Raw genomic sequence first — 21,086 nt, forward strand, 5'->3', positions numbered from 1 at the left:
AGACAAGTCATGTTATTTTTAATTTCCTTAAAACCGGTCAAACATGACATGGACATTTTGCTCAAGACCAATCTGTGTTCTCCCCAGCGCCTAAACGAAACAGGCAACTTTACTGGTGATTAATGCAATAATTATCAATGCAAGACATTCTGGTGAGCACTCATGTCTGGGGCAACAAGTTGACAGAAGCTACATGTAGGCCTAACTATAGCCTACCTGAAATTTCAATAACTAGAAAGTTCTAAATTAGGGGTGAAGGTAGCCACTAAGCTACAGTCCAGGACAGAGTATCAACAAAATCATTTACAGTGGATTGACCTGCACAGGTAGCCTACTTTTTGAAGTGATTTGTTTGACCATCACAGAACCCACGATATGCAAAACTGGGCCTGCACACCCTGCAAAAAACAGCAAACTGGATAAGATTTGTACATGCCACAGTAGCCCACCCCCGGCAAAAATCTAAACCGGGATACAAGCTTTTTCGGGTCAATGTAAACGGGATATGTTTATATGCGTCAACTCAAGTAGAATACACGAGTACCCTGAACAGTACAGGAAATTTGTGCGCATGTAAACGTGGTCAATAGGTTTGTTACCTTGGCATAGAAACCCAAGCCTAATGCACCAGTGCTCTGTAATGTCTGAAACAATAGTTTATCCCACTTTGGTACCACCCATGTTCATTTGACAGACCGTTTGTTGGAGAATAAACACAAACATATCCCCATCTGAGTTTAAACTTTTATTTATGTCAGGCAAGACAAGGTAAATAACACATTTTTATTCATGAATTGAACAAGTTTCATAGTTTATGGCATGGATGAGAGATCAGCTCAGGGAGTATAAAAGAAAATTCAGTAGAGGGCAGCAAACCAAATGCAGCATTGCCAGATGATCAGTACATTCTGCTTTCAGGAAATGAAGATGAAAGTGTCCTCTCCCATCCTAATGATAAAAAGAAAGTCTAAAAAACAAATGGTATACAAATATGCTCAATGTCCATATAGGAATTAGCTCTAAAAACATTGAGTTTACCCCTGTAGCTCTCATGTCAGTAGGCTTTTAGTGAAGGGCAATTGTGTTCTACAGTAACATCCCCCCCACAACCTATGCTAAGTAGTGAGGAGCTGTAGCCTACCTGGTACTCTTCCAGTTGTCTGCAGGGCATGAAGCCACAGAGCGCAGCATCCACAGGGTCTTCAGCACTCGCTTCCCATCAGGCAGTTGGAAACACTGACCAACCCAAGCGCTACAGGAACCTGGGGGGGACAGGCGTTATGATGCAATTGCATCACAGCCATTGTTACAGTCAAGGTCATTCAGATTGAGACTAGGGCCACATTGTGGAAGGTTGGAGATAGAAGTGGTGCAATTAGTGGTACAAAATATATTTCCGAACATTATGCTGCATTTATCTTGCTCCTTTGCACCCCAGTATCTCTACCATTAGTCTTAATTTGCTATATTGTAATTACTTCGCCACCATGGCCTATTTATTGCCTTACCTCCCTTAACCTACCTCATTTGCACATGCTGTATATAGACTTTTTCTACTGTATGTTTGTTTATTCCATGTGTAACCCTGTTGTTGTACGTGTCAAACTGCTTTGCTTCCTCTTGGCCAGGTCGCAGTTGCAAATGAGAACTTGTTCTCAACTAGCCTACCTGGTTAAATAAAGGTGAAATAAAAATAAAATGCCTTGCTGAACACATTCCAGGGTTTACACACCTGCCTCCCATAACACAGAGAAAGCCACAGAGGTTCGCAGACCCCGATTACTAGTCACACCCAGTAACTTGGCCTGTTGTTCTGGACCCGTGACTCCTGGAGCAGTCTCCACTGCACTCTGATAAAGGCCTCGGAGCTCAGAACCGACCGCCTCAATATCAAGCACAGAGCCCAGCTCATTTCGCCACACTCCCGTCACATTGCATGGGATTGCCTAGAACACATGCAAAATAAGGTCACCACTACTGTGTCAATAATAGCAGACACACTTCATGACATAGTATATTTAAAACAGGAAGTAAAATCAAGTCTCGGATTTCTATCTACTACATGATCTGTATTGTTACACTGCTCAAATTGTAATAGTGGAGCCCACTGATTAATTGTATTTTTACCTGAGGTAGCAGCAGTCCCAAAATCACAGCATGGACACTGATATACTTTGCAACAAAACTCTTCATGTTTGATTATTTCAAGTTGCTTTGCTGAACAGCTCATTCCCTTCTTATACTGATTTACCAAGTTACTATACACTCCCCCAAACCAATCAGCACCTGCCCTTTCTAACAAGACTTAATTCATGAACAGGGTGTATATCCCAATAGTCTAGCTGTCACTTCTTACCAGCAGTTAAAAATCAATGCAGATTGAGGAAAAGAGGACTATTGAAATTCACCCCTAATTTGAACATTTGCAGCAGGTGTTTCTTCTCTGTCAACACAAGTCCTCTCACAAGAGTTTCTAGTTTGTTGGCTGTAGGTTAACCGATTGGCCAGTACACCCGTCTCGACAATTCTCGAACATGAACCAGGTTTCCATCCAAACGTTTTATGTGAGTAAGGTACGTCGGTTAGGAAATGTCATAACAGGCCTGATGGAAACATAACATTTTGTCGGTAAACTTTCACAATGTCCACGGCACAAAATAACCTAGACATGGTGGATATTTTGTGCCGGTAAAATTAACTATGCGAGCAATGTCGGTGGAAACGACTTTATGCGAAAATATTCATAAAATAACCATCATATCGAAGTAAACTTGTGATTCACGCAATGATATGGTGTGTGGTCCTCCCACTACTACTCGTCGGGGAAGCATGCACTTTATTAGGCTACATATGAAATACATGATAATGAACTTCACAGGGTGGTGAAAGTGCACGGTATGTGCTTGACGCTCCTTTCCAATAAATATCGAGGGTCTTATTCTGGTGATATCAATGATTGACTAACATTTAACAAATAAAATAATATCCCTCTTTTGTCCATAATAATGTCATCGTTTTGGCTAGAGCGCACGTGCCAATACCAGAATGGGCACATTGGCTACGTAACGCAAAAATGTTTTGTAACAAAACCAACAGTAGAGTTGAAAATGCAACGGAAACCCATTCAACTTTTTATTCAGTACATGGGAATTTAACCACACAAGTTATTTTATGTGCTCTGTCATCACGCACAGACTTGTATCCGCAACAAGTCCATTTGATGGAAACACGTCTCTGGTGTGAAAATGCACATGTTTTATTCATGCGGACTTTAGAATATTCGCATGATAATCTGTCACCAATTGAATGGAAATCTAGCTATGGACGATGATAAATTCAGCATTATATCATCCTGGGCATATATTTGATACGCATCATCAATTCAATCTATACAGAAAACGATGTGTTATGTTGATCAATAGAGGGTGCTATTTTATTGGACTTGAACAAGGTTACTCCATCACTCCATGAAAGCATAATTGTCAACAACCTATAACAAACATTAATTAAACTGTAAAGAACCATGTTCCCTAGTGAATGTATGACTGGACTAACATTACGTATGTTTATCTTCCTCACATAGATATATCACTCGGAAATCTGTCTTTGAAATTGGTAGGCCACTACAGCAATGCAATTTTGATTCACAGGTAAATGGACCAACTCCGATACATTCCTTGGTCGCATCACCTCACCAGTAACATGAGGTTAATCGTGTGGTGATGTGGTTAACTATTTTCGGACAGCTTATCCAATATCAAAATTATTAGAAATTGATTTTCACTTTTTCACTAATTAACCCCATACCAGACACTCTCCGTTGGGTTAAAGACTTGCCAGTCACCTTATGTAATCAACACCATGAAAGAATCTCAATTGCATACTCCAAGCGTCCTCTCGCCTCGCCTCATTCTCAAAACCCATTGGATGAGAAAGCCAGAGGTCCCTCCCCTCTGACCTTATCCTCCAATGGGCTTTGAGCAGAAGGAAGGAGTACGCTATCTAGATTTTCCCATGACTAGGCATATTCTACCCCACCTCAAGAACTGTGACTTTTGAAATAGATGGTGGTTCTTTTGGGCTTGACGGGTAGTAGTTTACACTAAAATTCAATATCCTGTCTTAATTTAACTGACGGAAATTACACACTATGGTTTTATGGTCTTTCTTTAAAAAAACGATATATTTTAATGAGTGAAACACACTTGACTGGCCTCACATGGGGTAAATTATTTTAATATGACGATCAAGCTTTATTGCTTTAGGTGTGGTGAGTGTGGGGTGTGCGTGGGTGGGAGGGTGTGTGCCAGACAGCTTCCTGTCAGACAGACAGAAACAGCATTATAATCAGTGATGGATTTACAGAATTGTGTGAAGCTGGAAAAAATGTATTTTTGTATATTGTTATGTGGTAGTTTAGTTACATTGTCTTCGATACTCAAAGAAGATCTTCAAAAGATGAATTATGCAGCTTAGTTAATTTTAAATATCAGGCATTCTGTGTCTATACATGTTTACAGCATGTAGGACTATACCACAATTACTCATTATACATTTTCTCATATCCCAGTGATATAACATATGTTAAGTAGCCTCCATTTATATTATGATACTCTGTTTCATAAACTTCACATTTTCACAGTAAGTTTGTGGGAAATGTTTTCCTGGAGCTCCACATTTGTCAGAGCACCTTGGTAACCAGGCACGGAGGGCTCTCCATCAAGCAGCATTGAGCAGTGTGGGCGTTCGACACTCATGACAGAGGTGTTCCTCCAATAATCAAAGCCATTGGTCCTGACATCTAAGGGTCATGCAAGGCCATTGATTAGGCTAAACCAGAGGGATCCTTTAATAACCTGGACTCTGAACTCTTATTGTTTTTCACTGATTTGCCCAGCACATTATTCTGTACTTTTCCTATTTTCTTTGTCAACTTCAATGATTTTTATTTGTTAAAGCTGCATATACAACCCATATAGGCACAGATGTGTTATTGTAATCTAATCCACTGAAAATAATGACATTGAATGGGTGTCACTGATCTACCACTAATACTATAAATATATATATATATTATTTGTTTTTTTGTTAGGGTCCCCTGGAGGTCGGGCCCCTCACCAATATGAATACGTCATAAGCCATGGCAAAATTTTTAGATTTACAGGAAATTAGCTTTAAAACTGCAATATTTTCTCTCAGCCTCATGTCAAAATGAATAGAATAGCAGGAAATTAGCTTTACATCTCAACATTTTCTCTCTGCCCCATAGCAAAATGTGTATAATTGCAAGCCCAGGAACTAGTGGTCCTTGATGTCAGGCTGAATAGCACTGTGGCTGAGGCCGGGGAACAGAAGAAGGACCTGACACGTCAGAAAACAGAAGTAGTGCAACTGTGGAGTGAGCATTTTGGTACGTACACACAGTGCAGACCCTCTTGTTTACAGGTCTACAATCTCCTCTGGCAGTGACAATACAAAGTCTGTTACTGCTGAAGAGAACAAATTAAAGGATTCATCTCAAATACAACACCATGGTTTTTGGTAATGTTGTCGTTGGGAGTTAGTGTATTAATTGTGATATATTTCCTTTGGGTCAAGCCCGGGAACTGAAGGCCCTTAATGCCAAGTCAAACAACACTGAGATCCAGCTAGAGGAGCAGGGGGCAGAAGTGGGGAAGCTGAGAGCTATGGTGGATAACCTGAAGAAAGTTGAAGTAGTAGCACTGTGGAGGGAGCATTATGGTACGTGCTATTTTACATTTAAGTCAAAAATGACCTCTGTCATACAAAAAAAGGTTTGTGGTACTGCTAAAGAGAACAATACATGATTACACAGATGTTATTTGGTAATGTTGTCATGGGAGGAAGTGTGATATCTTTCCCTTAGCTCAAGCCCGGGAACTAGAGGTCCTTATTAGCAGGTCAAACAACACTGAGATCCAGCTACAAGAGCAGGAGTCAGAGGTGGTGGAGCTTAGAGGAGAGGTTGACGAGCTGAAGAAAGCAAGTTCATGTATGGAGAAGTGTACACATTAGCCATCATTACATATAGTGCTTTGAGTTGTTGACATTACAGTACGTAACAATCCGTGCATCGATAATTAGTTGTGCCACAACATTTTTACCTTGTGATGACATTGTGCTCACAGACACACCAAAGGTGTCATTCTCTGCATCTTTAGGAATTGGTGGCTACTTTGGACCCTTCCTCAACGACATTTACTATTATTTACTATTATGACCTGATCTACAAGTGAGTAGATGTAAACATCGGAGATGCTTACAGTACATCCACAGGTACCCTGCTGCATTCATATGTATATTCCCTATCCATTGTTGTGTTTCTTATACAGCAAATATATTGCATCGTTTTAAATCTTTATAAAGTATTAGGCCACATCTTCTTGCTGTGGGATAATCTACACAGCATATCATATATTCATAAGGACCTATAAATGAGTATGTAGAGCCACCACAATGACCTTCAGAGGCACTGGACTTTCAATTATAGCACATGAAAGCATAGCACAGTAACCCACATTGTTGAATTAAGGATGGTGATTATTTCTCTTCTCTGATACAGGTAAATTCACCGCACCAGTGAGAGGAGCATACTACTTCAGATATACTGTTGCAGGGGCTGACAGTGCATCCAGCAGGGGTGTAGCACTTATTAAGAACACCGCTACGATGATGTATATTTTAGACAATGAGAGTCACAGGCCTTGATCATTTCTCCAGTGTGATCACACTACAGCTGCAGAAATGGGACACGGTCAACATGCGCTTGGGTCCTAAGCAAAAAGTCTATGATGATACTCAACCATAACTCATTCAGTGGCTTCCTGCTCTTTGCGTGGTGAGCACGGAGATGTGATTGTACATGAGAACACCTGACATTTTTGGAAGGTCAAATGGGTCAATAACTGTTTTATCACAGTCACTGAGTACATTGAATTAAATTAAATAAAGATTTGCATCGACAAGTTACAGAAGTGCCTGAAATCAGTTGCTTGATTGTACAAAATGCTGACAAATAATCCAGTGGCACATTGGTTAATCTATTGCGAACCTAATAGTATTTAAAAACCTAATTTATTTCAGTTAAAGTGGTTAAAAACTACATGATGAAAACAAAGACTGAAGATGAGTCACCATGTAATTAGAGGTTTATAGTGTACCTCCACTATTGTGGCTAAAGATATCCTATGCAGTGTGTAGGGACCGGAATCATTGACCACGATTACATGCGGACAGTATCCCGCTTAAGGCCTTATTCAGGATAAGCTGTTTACACACACCTTTGATTTCCCGCTAACGAGTAACCCTGAATAAACAGAATATTCCTCTTAAGTTCATATGGGCTAAATAGAGTAGTAACTGAAATATGAACACTGACTGTAGGCCTATAACAGCTCACATACAGCATTTATTTACTCCTGCAGAAATATGCATTTCTGGCAGTAAAATGTTAATTCATCTTGAGAAAGGATTTTTCAGCACCGAGAAAATGCAAATGCATGTGTAATGTGTTGACACTTATGCAGACAGTATCAACCACAAAAAACACACCCAAGACAAGTCATGTTATTTTTAATTTCCTTAAAACCGGTCAAACATGACATGGACATTTTGCTCAAGACCAATCTGTGTTCTCCCCAGCGCCTAAACGAAACAGGCAACTTTACTGGTGATTAATGCAATAATTATCAATGCAAGACATTCTGGTGAGCACTCATGTCTGGGGCAACAAGTTGACAGAAGCTACATGTAGGCCTAACTATAGCCTACCTGAAATTTCAATAACTAGAAAGTTCTAAATTAGGGGTGAAGGTAGCCACTAAGCTACAGTCCAGGACAGAGTATCAACAAAATCATTTACAGTGGATTGACCTGCACAGGTAGCCTACTTTTTGAAGTGATTTGTTTGACCATCACAGAACCCACGATATGCAAAACTGGGCCTGCACACCCTGCAAAAAACAGCAAACTGGATAAGATTTGTACATGCCACAGTAGCCCACCCCCGGCAAAAATCTAAACCGGGATACAAGCTTTTTCGGGTCAATGTAAACGGGATATGTTTATATGCGTCAACTCAAGTAGAATACACGAGTACCCTGAACAGTACAGGAAATTTGTGCGCATGTAAACGTGGTCAATAGGTTTGTTACCTTGGCATAGAAACCCAAGCCTAATGCACCAGTGCTCTGTAATGTCTGAAACAATAGTTTATCCCACTTTGGTACCACCCATGTTCATTTGACAGACCGTTTGTTGGAGAATAAACACAAACATATCCCCATCTGAGTTTAAACTTTTATTTATGTCAGGCAAGACAAGGTAAATAACACATTTTTATTCATGAATTGAACAAGTTTCATAGTTTATGGCATGGATGAGAGATCAGCTCAGGGAGTATAAAAGAAAATTCAGTAGAGGGCAGCAAACCAAATGCAGCATTGCCAGATGATCAGTACATTCTGCTTTCAGGAAATGAAGATGAAAGTGTCCTCTCCCATCCTAATGATAAAAAGAAAGTCTAAAAAACAAATGGTATACAAATATGCTCAATGTCCATATAGGAATTAGCTCTAAAAACATTGAGTTTACCCCTGTAGCTCTCATGTCAGTAGGCTTTTAGTGAAGGGCAATTGTGTTCTACAGTAACATCCCCCCCACAACCTATGCTAAGTAGTGAGGAGCTGTAGCCTACCTGGTACTCTTCCAGTTGTCTGCAGGGCATGAAGCCACAGAGCGCAGCATCCACAGGGTCTTCAGCACTCGCTTCCCATCAGGCAGTTGGAAACACTGACCAACCCAAGCGCTACAGGAACCTGGGGGGGACAGGCGTTATGATGCAATTGCATCACAGCCATTGTTACAGTCAAGGTCATTCAGATTGAGACTAGGGCCACATTGTGGAAGGTTGGAGATAGAAGTGGTGCAATTAGTGGTACAAAATATATTTCCGAACATTATGCTGCATTTATCTTGCTCCTTTGCACCCCAGTATCTCTACCATTAGTCTTAATTTGCTATATTGTAATTACTTCGCCACCATGGCCTATTTATTGCCTTACCTCCCTTAACCTACCTCATTTGCACATGCTGTATATAGACTTTTTCTACTGTATGTGTGTTTATTCCATGTGTAACCCTGTTGTTGTACGTGTCAAACTGCTTTGCTTCCTCTTGGCCAGGTCGCAGTTGCAAATGAGAACTTGTTCTCAACTAGCCTACCTGGTTAAATAAAGGTGAAATAAAAATAAAATGCCTTGCTGAACACATTCCAGGGTTTACACACCTGCCTCCCATAACACAGAGAAAGCCACAGAGGTTCGCAGACCCCGATTACTAGTCACACCCAGTAACTTGGCCTGTTGTTCTGGACCCGTGACTCCTGGAGCAGTCTCCACTGCACTCTGATAAAGGCCTCGGAGCTCAGAACCGACCGCCTCAATATCAAGCACAGAGCCCAGCTCATTTCGCCACACTCCCGTCACATTGCATGGGATTGCCTAGAAGAACACATGCAAAATAAGGTCACCACTACTGTGTCAATAATAGCAGACACACTTCATGACATAGTATATTTAAAACAGGAAGTAAAATCAAGTCTCAGATTTCTATCTACTACATGATCTGTATTGTTACACTGCTCAAATTGTAATAGTGGAGCCCACTGATTAATTGTATTTTTACCTGAGGTAGCAGCAGTCCCAAAATCACAGCATGGACACTGATATACTTTGCAACAAAACTCTTCATGTTTGATTATTTCAAGTTGCTTTGCTGAACAGCTCATTCCCTTCTTATACTGATTTACCAAGTTACTATACACTCCCCCAAACCAATCAGCACCTGCCCTTTCTAACAAGACTTAATTCATGAACAGGGTGTATATCTCAATAGTCTAGCTGTCACTTCTTACCAGCAGTTAAAAATCAATGCAGATTGAGGAAAAGAGGACTATTGAAATTCACCCCTAATTTGAACATTTGCAGCAGGTGTTTCTTCTCTGTCAACACAAGTCCTCTCACAAGAGTTTCTAGTTTGTTGGCTGTAGGTTAACCGATTGGCCAGTACACCCGTCTCGACAATTCTCGAACATGAACCAGGTTTCCATCCAAACGTTTTATGTGAGTAAGGTACGTCGGATAGGAAATGTCATAACAGGCCTGATGGAAACAGAACATTTTGTCGGTAAACTTTCACAATGTCCACGGCACAAAATAACCTAGACCTGGTGGATCTTTTGTGCCGGTAAAATTAACTATGCGAGCAATGTCGGTGGAAACGACTTTATGCGAAAATATTCATAAAATAACCATCATATCGAAGTAAACTTGTGATTCACGAAATGATATGGTGTGTGGTCCTCCCACTACTACTCGTCGGGGAAGCATGCACTTTATTAGGCTACATATGAAATACATGATGATGAACTTCACAGGGTGGTGAAAGTGCACGGTATGTGCTTGACGCTCCTTTCCAATAAATATCGAGGGTCTTATTCTGGTGATATCAATGATTGACTAACATTTAACAAATAAAATAATATCCCTCTTTTGTCCATAATAATGTCATCGTTTTGGCTAGAGCGCACGTGCCAATACCAGAATGGGCACATTGGCTACGTAACGCAAAAATGTTTTGTAACAAAACCAACAGTAGAGTTGAAAATGCAACGGAAACCCATTCAACTTTTTATTCAGTACATGGGAATTTAACCACACAAGTTATTTTATGTGCTCTGTCATCACGCACAGACTTGTATCCGCAACAAGTCCATTTGATGGAAACACGTCTCTGGTGTGAAAATGCACATGTTTTATTCATGCGGACTTTAGAATATTCGCATGATAATCTGTCACCAATTGAATGGAAATCTAGCTATGGACGATGATAAATTCAGCATTATATCATCCTGGGCATATATTTGATACGCATCATCAATTCAATCTATACAGAAAACGATGTGTTATGTTGATCAATAGAGGGTGCTATTTTATTGGACTTGAACAAGGTTACTCCATCACTCCATGAAAGCATAATTGTCAACAACCTATAACAAACATTAATTAAACTGTAAAGAACCATGTTCCCTAGTGAATGTATGACTGGACTAACATTACGTATGTTTATCTTCCTCACATAGATATATCACTCGGAAATCTGTCTTTGAAATTGGTAGGCCACTACAGCAATGCAATTTTGATTCACAGGTAAATGGACCAACTCCGATACATTCCTTGGTCGCATCACCTCACCAGTAACATGAGGTTAATCGTGTGGTGATGTGGTTAACTATTTTCGGACAGCTTATCCAATATCAAAATTATTAGAAATTGATTTTCACTTTTTCACTAATTAACCCCATACCAGACACTCTCCGTTGGGTTAAAGACTTGCCAGTCACCTTATGTAATCAACACCATGAAAGAATCTCAATTGCATACTCCAAGCGTCCTCTCGCCTCGCCTCATTCTCAAAACCCATTGGATGAGAAAGCCAGAGGTCCCTCCCCTCTGACCTTATCCTCCAATGGGCTTTGAGCAGAAGGAAGGAGTACGCTATCTAGATTTTCCCATGACTAGGCATATTCTACCTCACCTCAAGAACTGTGACTTTTGAAATAGATGGTGGTTCTTTTGGGCTTGACGGGTAGTAGTTTACACTAAAATTCAATATCCTGTCTTAATTTAACTGACGGAAATTACACACTATGGTTTTATGGTCTTTCTTTAAAAAAACGATATATTTTAATGAGTGAAACACACTTGACTGGCCTCACATGGGGTAAATTATTTTAATATGACGATCAAGCTTTATTGCTTTAGGTGTGGTGAGTGTGGGGTGTGCGTGGGTGGGAGGGTGTGTGCCAGACAGCTTCCTGTCAGACAGACAGAAACAGCATTATAATCAGTGATGGATTTACAGAATTGTGTGAAGCTGGAAAAAATGTATTTTTGTATATTGTTATGTGGTAGTTTAGTTACATTGTCTTCGATACTCAAAGAAGATCTTCAAAAGATGAATTATGCAGCTTAGTTAATTTTAAATATCAGGCATTCTGTGTCTATACATGTTTACAGCATGTAGGACTATACCACAATTACTCATTATACATTTTCTCATATCCCAGTGATATAACATATGTTAAGTAGCCTCCATTTATATTATGATACTCTGTTTCATAAACTTCACATTTTCACAGTAAGTTTGTGGGAAATGTTTTCCTGGAGCTCCACATTTGTCAGAGCACCTTGGTAACCAGGCACGGAGGGCTCTCCATCAAGCAGCATTGAGCAGTGTGGGCGTTCGACACTCATGACAGAGGTGTTCCTCCAATAATCAAAGCCATTGGTCCTGACATCTAAGGGTCATGCAAGGCCATTGATTAGGCTAAACCAGAGGGATCCTTTAATAACCTGGACTCTGAACTCTTATTGTTTTTCACTGATTTGCCCAGCACATTATTCTGTACTTTTCCTATTTTCTTTGTCAACTTCAATGATTTTTATTTGTTAAAGCTGCATATACAACCCATATAGGCACAGATGTGTTATTGTAATCTAATCCACTGAAAATAATGACATTGAATGGGTGTCACTGATCTACCACTAATACTATAAATATATATATATATTATTTGTTTTTTTGTTAGGGTCCCCTGGAGGTCGGGCCCCTCACCAATATGAATACGTCATAAGCCATGGCAAAATTTTTAGATTTACAGGAAATTAGCTTTAAAACTGCAATATTTTCTCTCAGCCTCATGTCAAAATGAATAGAATAGCAGGAAATTAGCTTTACATCTCAACATTTTCTCTCTGCCCCATAGCAAAATGTGTATAATTGCAAGCCCAGGAACTAGTGGTCCTTGATGTCAGGCTGAATAGCACTGTGGCTGAGGCCGGGGAACAGAAGAAGGACCTGACACGTCAGAAAACAGAAGTAGTGCAACTGTGGAGTGAGCATTTTGGTACGTACACACAGTGCAGACCCTCTTGTTTACAGGTCTACAATCTCCTCTGGCAGTGACAATACAAAGTCTGTTACTGCTGAAGAGAACAAATTAAAGGATTCATCTCAAATACAACACCATGGTTTTTGGTAATGTTGTCGTTGGGAGTTAGTGTATTAATTGTGATATATTTCCTTTGGGTCAAGCCCGGGAACTGAAGGCCCTTAATGCCAAGTCAAACAACACTGAGATCCAGCTAGAGGAGCAGGGGGCAGAAGTGGGGAAGCTGAGAGCTATGGTGGATAACCTGAAGAAAGTTGAAGTAGTAGCACTGTGGAGGGAGCATTATGGTACGTGCTATTTTACATTTAAGTCAAAAATGACCTCTGTCATACAAAAAAAGGTTTGTGGTACTGCTAAAGAGAACAATACATGATTACACAGATGTTATTTGGTAATGTTGTCATGGGAGGAAGTGTGATATCTTTCCCTTAGCTCAAGCCCGGGAACTAGAGGTCCTTATTAGCAGGTCAAACAACACTGAGATCCAGCTACAAGAGCAGGAGTCAGAGGTGGTGGAGCTTAGAGGAGAGGTTGACGAGCTGAAGAAAGCAAGTTCATGTATGGAGAAGTGTACACATTAGCCATCATTACATATAGTGCTTTGAGTTGTTGACATTACAGTACGTAACAATCCGTGCATCGATAATTAGTTGTGCCACAACATTTTTACCTTGTGATGACATTGTGCTCACAGACACACCAAAGGTGTCATTCTCTGCATCTTTAGGAATTGGTGGCTACTTTGGACCCTTCCTCAACGACATTTACTATTATTTACTATTATGACCTGATCTACAAGTGAGTAGATGTAAACATCGGAGATGCTTACAGTACATCCACAGGTACCCTGCTGCATTCATATGTATATTCCCTATCCATTGTTGTGTTTCTTATACAGCAAATATATTGCATCGTTTTAAATCTTTATAAAGTATTAGGCCACATCTTCTTGCTGTGGGATAATCTACACAGCATATCATATATTCATAAGGACCTATAAATGAGTATGTAGAGCCACCACAATGACCTTCAGAGGCACTGGACTTTCAATTATAGCACATGAAAGCATAGCACAGTAACCCACATTGTTGAATTAAGGATGGTGATTATTTCTCTTCTCTGATACAGGTAAATTCACCGCACCAGTGAGAGGAGCATACTACTTCAGATATACTGTTGCAGGGGCTGACAGTGCATCCAGCAGGGGTGTAGCACTTATTAAGAACACCGCTACGATGATGTATATTTTAGACAATGAGAGTCACAGGCCTTGATCATTTCTCCAGTGTGATCACACTACAGCTGCAGAAATGGGACACGGTCAACATGCGCTTGGGTCCTAAGCAAAAAGTCTATGATGATACTCAACCATAACTCATTCAGTGGCTTCCTGCTCTTTGCGTGGTGAGCACGGAGATGTGATTGTACATGAGAACACCTGACATTTTTGGAAGGTCAAATGGGTCAATAACTGTTTTATCACAGTCACTGAGTACATTGAATTAAATTAAAGATTTGCATCGACAAGTTACAGAAGTGCCTGAAATCAGTTGCTTGATTGTACAAAATGCTGACAAATAATCCAGTGGCACATTGGTTAATCTATTGCGAACCTAATAGTATTTAAAAACCTAATTTATTTCAGTTAAAGTGGTTAAAAACTACATGATGAAAACAAAGACTGAAGATGAGTCACCATGTAATTAGAGGTTTATAGTGTACCTCCACTATTGTGGCTAAAGATATCCTATGCAGTGTGTAGGGACCGGAATCATTGACCACGATTACATGCGGACAGTATCCCGCTTAAGGCCTTATTCAGGATAAGCTGTTTACACACACCTTTGATTTCCCGCTAACGAGTAACCCTGAATAAACAGAATATTCCTCTTAAGTTCATATGGGCTAAATAGAGTAGTAACTGAAATATGAACACTGACTGTAGGCCTATAACAGCTCACATACAGCATTTATTTACTCCTGCAGAAATATGCATTTCTGGCAGTAAAATGTTAATTCATCTTGAGAAAGGATTTTTCAGCACCGAGAAAATGCAAATGCATGTGTAATGTGTTGACACTTATGCAGACAGTATCAACCACAAAAAACACACCCAAGACAAGTCATGTTATTTTTAATTTCCTTAAAACCGGTCAAACATGACATGGACATTTTGCTCAAGACCAATCTGTGTTCTCCCCAGCGCCTAAACGAAACAGGCAACTTTACTGGTGATTAATGCAATAATTATCAATGCAAGACATTCTGGTGAGCACTCATGTCTGGGGCAACAAGTTGACAGAAGCTACATGTAGGCCTAACTATAGCCTACCTGAAATTTCAATAACTAGAAAGTTCTAAATTAGGGGTGAAGGTAGCCACTAAGCTACAGTCCAGGACAGAGTATCAACAAAATCATTTACAGTGGATTGACCTGCACAGGTAGCCTACTTTTTGAAGTGATTTGTTTGACCATCACAGAACCCACGATATGCAAAACTGGGCCTGCACACCCTGCAAAAAACAGCAAACTGGATAAGATTTGTACATGCCACAGTAGCCCACCCCCGGCAAAAATCTAAACCGGGATACAAGCTTTTTCGGGTCAATGTAAACGGGATATGTTTATATGCGTCAACTCAAGTAGAATACACGAGTACCCTGAACAGTACAGGAAATTTGTGCGCATGTAAACGTGGTCAATAGGTTTGTTACCTTGGCATAGAAACCCAAGCCTAATGCACCAGTGCTCTGTAATGTCTGAAACAATAGTTTATCCCACTTTGGTACCACCCATGTTCATTTGACAGACCGTTTGTTGGAGAATAAACACAAACATATCCCCATCTGAGTTTAAACTTTTATTTATGTCAGGCAAGACAAGGTAAATAACACATTTTTATTCATGAATTGAACAAGTTTCATAGTTTATGGCATGGATGAGAGATCAGCTCAGGGAGTATAAAAGAAAATTCAGTAGAGGGCAGCAAACCAAATGCAGCATTGCCAGATGATCAGTACATTCTGCTTTCAGGAAATGAAGATGAAAGTGTCCTCTCCCATCCTAATGATAAAAAGAAAGTCTAAAAAACAAATGGTATACAAATATGCTCAATGTCCATATAGGAATTAGCTCTAAAAACATTGAGTTTACCCCTGTAGCTCTCATGTCAGTAGGCTTTTAGTGAAGGGCAATTGTGTTCTACAGTAACATCCCCCCCACAACCTATGCTAAGTAGTGAGGAGCTGTAGCCTACCTGGTACTCTTCCAGTTGTCTGCAGGGCATGAAGCCACAGAGCGCAGCATCCACAGGGTCTTCAGCACTCGCTTCCCATCAGGCAGTTGGAAACACTGACCAACCCAAGCGCTACAGGAACCTGGGGGGGACAGGCGTTATGATGCAATTGCATCACAGCCATTGTTACAGTCAAGGTCATTCAGATTGAGACTAGGGCCACATTGTGGAAGGTTGGAGATAGAAGTGGTGCAATTAGTGGTACAAAATATATTTCCGAACATTATGCTGCATTTATCTTGCTCCTTTGCACCCCAGTATCTCTACCATTAGTCTTAATTTGCTATATTGTAATTACTTCGCCACCATGGCCTATTTATTGCCTTACCTCCCTTAACCTACCTCATTTGCACATGCTGTATATAGACTTTTTCTACTGTATGTTTGTTTATTCCATGTGTAACCCTGTTGTTGTACGTGTCAAACTGCTTTGCTTCCTCTTGGCCAGGTCGCAGTTGCAAATGAGAACTTGTTCTCAACTAGCCTACCTGGTTAAATAAAGGTGAAATAAAAATAAAATGCCTTGCTGAACACATTCCAGGGTTTACACACCTGCCTCCCATAACACAGAGAAAGCCACAGAGGTTCGCAGACCCCGATTACTAGTCACACCCAGTAACTTGGCCTGTTGTTCTGGACCCGTGACTCCTGGAGCAGTCTCCACTGCACTCTGATAAAGGCCTCGGAGCTCAGAACCGACCGCCTCAATATCAAGCACAGAGCCCAGCTCATTTCGCCACACTCCCGTCACATTGCATGGGATTGCCTAGAAGAACACATGCAAAATAAGGTCACCACTACTGTGTCAATAATAGCAGACACACTTCATGACATAGTATATTTAAAACAGGAAGTAAAATCAAGTCTCAGATTTCTATCTACTACATGATCTGTATTGTTACACTGCTCAAATTGTAATAGTGGAGCCCACTGATTAATTGTATTTTTACCTGAGGTAGCAGCAGTCCCAAAATCACAGCATGGACACTGATATACTTTGCAACAAAACTCTTCATGTTTGATTATTTCAAGTTGCTTTGCTGAACAGCTCATTCCCTTCTTATACTGATTTACCAAGTTACTATACACTCCCCCAAACCAATCAGCACCTGCCCTTTCTAACAAGACTTAATTCATGAACAGGGTGTATATCCCAATAGTCTAGCTGTCACTTCTTACCAGCAGTTAAAAATCAATGCAGATTGAGGAAAAGAGGACTATTGAAATTCACCCCTAATTTGAACATTTGCAGCAGGTGTTTCTTCTCTGTCAACACAAGTCCTCTCACAAGAGTTTCTAGTTTGTTGGCTGTAGGTTAACCGATTGGCCAGTACACCCGTCTCGACAATTCTCGAACATGAACCAGGTTTCCATCCAAACGTTTTATGTGAGTAAGGTACGTCGGATAGGAAATGTCATAACAGGCCTGATGGAAACAGAACATTTTGTCGGTAAACTTTCACAATGTCCACGGCACAAAATAACCTAGACCTGGTGGATCTTTTGTGCAGGTAAAATTAACTATGCGAGCAATGTCGGTGGAAACGACTTTATGCGAAAATATTCATAAAATAACCATCATATCGAAGTAAACTTGTGATTCACGAAATGATATGGTGTGTGGTCCTCCCACTACTACTCGTCGGGGAAGCATGCACTTTATTAGGCTACATATGAAATACATGATGATGAACTTCACAGGGTGGTGAAAGTGCACGGTATGTGCTTGACGCTCCTTTCCAATAAATATCGAGGGTCTTATTCTGGTGATATCAATGATTGACTAACATTTAACAAATAAAATAATATCCCTCTTTTGTCCATAATAATGTCATCGTTTTGGCTAGAGCGCACGTGCCAATACCAGAATGGGCACATTGGCTACGTAACGCAAAAATGTTTTGTAACAAAACCAACAGTAGAGTTGAAAATGCAACGGAAACCCATTCAACTTTTTATTCAGTACATGGGAATTTAACCACACAAGTTATTTTATGTGCTCTGTCATCACGCACAGACTTGTATCCGCAACAAGTCCATTTGATGGAAACACGTCTCTGGTGTGAAAATGCACATGTTTTATTCATGCGGACTTTAGAATATTCGCATGATAATCTGTCACCAATTGAATCGAAATCTAGCTATGGACGATGATAAATTCAGCATTATATCATCCTGGGCATATATTTGATACGCATCATCAATTCAATCTATACAGAAAACGATGTGTTATGTTGATCAATAGAGGGTGCTATTTTATTGGACTTGAACAAGGTTACTCCATCACTCCATGAAAGCATAATTGTCAACAACCTATAACAAACATTAATTAAACTGTAAAGAACCATGTTCCCTAGTGAATGTATGACTGGACTAACATTACGTATGTTTATCTTCCTCACATAGATATATCACTCGGAAATCTGTCTTTGAAATTGGTAGGCCACTACAGCAATGCAATTTTGATTCACAGGTAAATGGACCAACTCCGATACATTCCTTGGTCGCATCACCTCACCAGTAACATGAGGTTAATCGTGTGGTGATGTGGTTAACTATTTTCGGACAGCTGTAAGAAATTGTATAAGATACTGGTAACTTGTTTTAACCACTTCTCAACATAAGCTATTCTTGGCACAACATGCACCCATCCCCTCTACTTTGTCAGACCCACACACACATCCCCTCCCCCATGAATAGGGCCTGTGAAAACAAACGCACATGCAGGATGCCTTTGGATGTGACTAGGACAAAGGACTGTGGGAAGAACCAATGGAACGTCGACATCAGGCCGAACAGGACGACCCAGATCGACCAATCGGAAGGCCAGACGACAAGATCAACCTACTTTGCTTGTTGCCTATATAATCTGTATGTACTGCTTAGAGGGGCCTCTTCTCCGACGATTTCATAAGAATCAGACAGAAAGGAGCCGTGCACGCTTTTGCCTGATATCTTTACACTTTAATAAAACGGCCTTATTATAAAATTATCCACCTCGTCCTATGTCTCCACTTGTTCTCCTGTCTCCAATAAACGTTTTACTAACAGAACTTGGTAGCAGAGGATGGTTAACAGCCTTACAATTCGGTCCATAGAGAGTTGATGAGACAGGAGGCGAGTGGGAGAAAGATTCAAGAAGGAGAGGTGACCCGCTCGAGGGAGACGTCGGCGATTCAACTCACCCAGGAAACTGATCAAAGAGCTCGAAAATATTAAGGTAAGCAGAGCCGGTTTAATCAAAATCTGCATATTGTATTATAGCCAATATCTAAATTATGATCAGGAGTACTGAAGTGGGTATGAATTGTTGTTAAATTTATGTGAAATTGTTTAGAATCTAAGGCATGATGTAAGGATATCTGCGTTAAAAATCCCATTCCAAGTAGTCTGATAACAGTGAGGAATTAACTGAATGTATTCCAAGTAGTCTGATAACAGTGAGGAATTAAATGAATTTTGTCTGAAATGTATTCCAAGTAGTCTGATATACCAGTGAGGAATTGAATAGCGAACCTGAGCCTACTGGAGTTGGCATTCCAGTAGACAGAAGGCTATGCGTGTTCTGAATGTATTCCAAGTAGTCTGATAACAGTGAGGAATTAAATGAATTTTGTCTGAAATGTATTCCAAGTAGTCTGATATACCAGTGAGGAATTGATGAAATTAAATGATGAAATATGAAATAAGTTGCATGAGCAGAACCGAGACTAGTCGATAACACCAAATCAATGTGAGTGATTGAACGTTCCACGAGGCCGATTGCTACTATTTAGCCATATGCTAGGTTGAGGCTGTGTGACCGCCGAGTCAGATTGTGGGAGCTGCTGTGAAGCAGCTATTTTCTGCTGATAAATTGACTTGAATTTTCTCTCCCGTGCTGTTGGGATTGATTTAAGAATTAGAATTCAGTTGATAATTATTCTAGAAGCGCTAGGATACACCATATATTGTCCCAAAAGGACACGTTTGAAATACTTTGGGAAAGTATTTAATTAATTAAGTTAGTTTTTGAGTTTTCAGTTTTTTAATTAGTTTTTGAGAAAAATGAGTCCTAGAATTAATTAAATATTTATTCTAGAAACGCTTGAATATACTAATATAATGTCCCGAAAGGACATTTCTGAAATGTTTTGGCAAAGTATTTAAATAATCGAAAAAGTGAAAACGAATAATAACTGTTTGAAAATAGTTCCTAAAATTATTATTATATTTAAAATAGAAGCGCTAGATAATACTAGTAGATCGTTCCAAAAGGATATTGCCGAAATACTTTGGGAAAGTATTTAATTAATTCGCCAAACATAAAGCAATAAAATTCTTTGTACACAAGGGGGAGACAGACACCAGAGATAAGACTGTGTCAGCACCAGAGATACATTGCTAGTTTTGGCCAGTGATGGGCTAAGTGCACCAAAATAGCATAGAGCCAGACATAGCTTAACGACAAAATGGCCACGACCACCGTCCCCAAACACAAATTCAATGAATACTTAGATCAGAGAATGAAAGATAGATCAGGGGGAAAGATGCAGTATAAGAAGGTACAAAACAGAGGGGGAGAGTAGAGTGGTGATGTATCACTCCTCCAAACTGGACCACATTGAAGTAGGACAAACCACATGCTCCAGGTATGCGGCTGAAGTGGCAAAAGCTATTGAAAAAAAAAAAACAGCTCATCTGGTAATGTGCCATCCATTGGAAATCCACACCCAACATGGAGTTGCAGCATATCTGATGTGCAAAGAATTCACGTT

General features: G+C 40.1%; 3 protein-coding genes and 2 long non-coding RNA genes across 9 annotated transcripts; 2 read left to right on the plus strand and 3 right to left on the minus strand.

Annotated features, from left to right (window-relative positions):
* Nucleotides 1-732: 732 nt before the first annotated feature.
* LOC139535527 (avidin-related protein 3-like) lies at nt 733-2,823 on the minus strand. Its single transcript, XM_071335019.1, has 4 exons — nt 2,128-2,823; nt 1,733-1,946; nt 1,142-1,262; nt 733-948 (listed from the first exon to the last, which is right to left on the minus strand). The coding sequence occupies exons 1-4, from the start codon at nt 2,191-2,193 to the stop codon at nt 915-917; spliced, it is 435 nt and encodes a 144-aa protein (XP_071191120.1). The 5' UTR covers nt 2,194-2,823; the 3' UTR covers nt 733-914.
* LOC139535535 (uncharacterized) lies at nt 2,431-6,990 on the plus strand. Of its 4 annotated transcripts, none has more exons than XR_011667152.1 (7): nt 2,431-2,573; nt 3,584-3,650; nt 5,270-5,410; nt 5,599-5,742; nt 5,888-6,013; nt 6,183-6,297; nt 6,584-6,990. It is a non-coding gene; the product is annotated as an uncharacterized lncRNA (long non-coding RNA). The 4 variants fall into 4 exon arrangements; XR_011667151.1 differs by having other exon boundaries at nt 2,433-2,564; XR_011667150.1 differs by lacking the exon at nt 3,584-3,650 and having other exon boundaries at nt 2,439-2,564.
* A 1,317-nt stretch (nt 6,991-8,307) lies between these two features.
* Nucleotides 8,308-9,967, minus strand: LOC139535549 (avidin-related protein 3-like). Its single transcript, XM_071335047.1, has 4 exons — nt 9,706-9,967; nt 9,308-9,521; nt 8,717-8,837; nt 8,308-8,523 (listed from the first exon to the last, which is right to left on the minus strand). The coding sequence occupies exons 1-4, from the start codon at nt 9,769-9,771 to the stop codon at nt 8,490-8,492; spliced, it is 435 nt and encodes a 144-aa protein (XP_071191148.1). The 5' UTR covers nt 9,772-9,967; the 3' UTR covers nt 8,308-8,489.
* LOC139535552 (uncharacterized) lies at nt 9,968-14,570 on the plus strand. Of its 2 annotated transcripts, XR_011667155.1 has the most exons (7): nt 10,011-10,142; nt 11,162-11,228; nt 12,848-12,988; nt 13,177-13,320; nt 13,466-13,591; nt 13,761-13,875; nt 14,162-14,570. It is a non-coding gene; the product is annotated as an uncharacterized lncRNA (long non-coding RNA). The 2 variants fall into 2 exon arrangements; XR_011667154.1 differs by lacking the exon at nt 11,162-11,228 and having other exon boundaries at nt 9,968-10,142.
* Nucleotides 14,571-15,881: 1,311 nt separating this feature from the next.
* Nucleotides 15,882-17,683, minus strand: LOC139535564 (avidin-related protein 3-like). Its single transcript, XM_071335086.1, has 4 exons — nt 17,280-17,683; nt 16,882-17,095; nt 16,291-16,411; nt 15,882-16,097 (listed from the first exon to the last, which is right to left on the minus strand). Exons 1-4 carry the CDS (start codon nt 17,343-17,345, stop codon nt 16,064-16,066), a joined length of 435 nt encoding a protein of 144 aa, XP_071191187.1. The 5' UTR covers nt 17,346-17,683; the 3' UTR covers nt 15,882-16,063.
* Between the last annotated feature and the right edge of the window lie 3,403 nt (nt 17,684-21,086).

This window comes from Salvelinus alpinus, chromosome 1 (assembly GCF_045679555.1).
Source record: "Salvelinus alpinus chromosome 1, SLU_Salpinus.1, whole genome shotgun sequence".
NCBI classification, from domain to species: Eukaryota; Metazoa; Chordata; class Actinopteri; order Salmoniformes; family Salmonidae; genus Salvelinus; species Salvelinus alpinus.

Coding starts and splice junctions, on each gene's coding strand:
- LOC139535527 (XM_071335019.1), bottom strand. CDS start 2,193: ATGAAGAGTTTTGTTGCAAAGTATATCAGTGTCCATGCTGTGATTTTG. Junction 1,263..1,732: donor CTCTGTGTTATGGGAGGCAG/GTGTGTAAACCC, acceptor TGTCCCCCCCAG/GTTCCTGTAGCGCTTGGGTT. Junction 949..1,141: donor GACAACTGGAAGAGTACCAG/GTAGGCTACAGC, acceptor TTTTATCATTAG/GATGGGAGAGGACACTTTCA.
- LOC139535549 (XM_071335047.1), bottom strand. CDS start 9,771: ATGAAGAGTTTTGTTGCAAAGTATATCAGTGTCCATGCTGTGATTTTG. Junction 9,522..9,705: donor TGGGACTGCTGCTACCTCAG/GTAAAAATACAA, acceptor GTGTTCTTCTAG/GCAATCCCATGCAATGTGAC. Junction 8,524..8,716: donor GACAACTGGAAGAGTACCAG/GTAGGCTACAGC, acceptor TTTTATCATTAG/GATGGGAGAGGACACTTTCA.
- LOC139535564 (XM_071335086.1), bottom strand. CDS start 17,345: ATGAAGAGTTTTGTTGCAAAGTATATCAGTGTCCATGCTGTGATTTTG. Junction 17,096..17,279: donor TGGGACTGCTGCTACCTCAG/GTAAAAATACAA, acceptor GTGTTCTTCTAG/GCAATCCCATGCAATGTGAC. Junction 16,098..16,290: donor GACAACTGGAAGAGTACCAG/GTAGGCTACAGC, acceptor TTTTATCATTAG/GATGGGAGAGGACACTTTCA.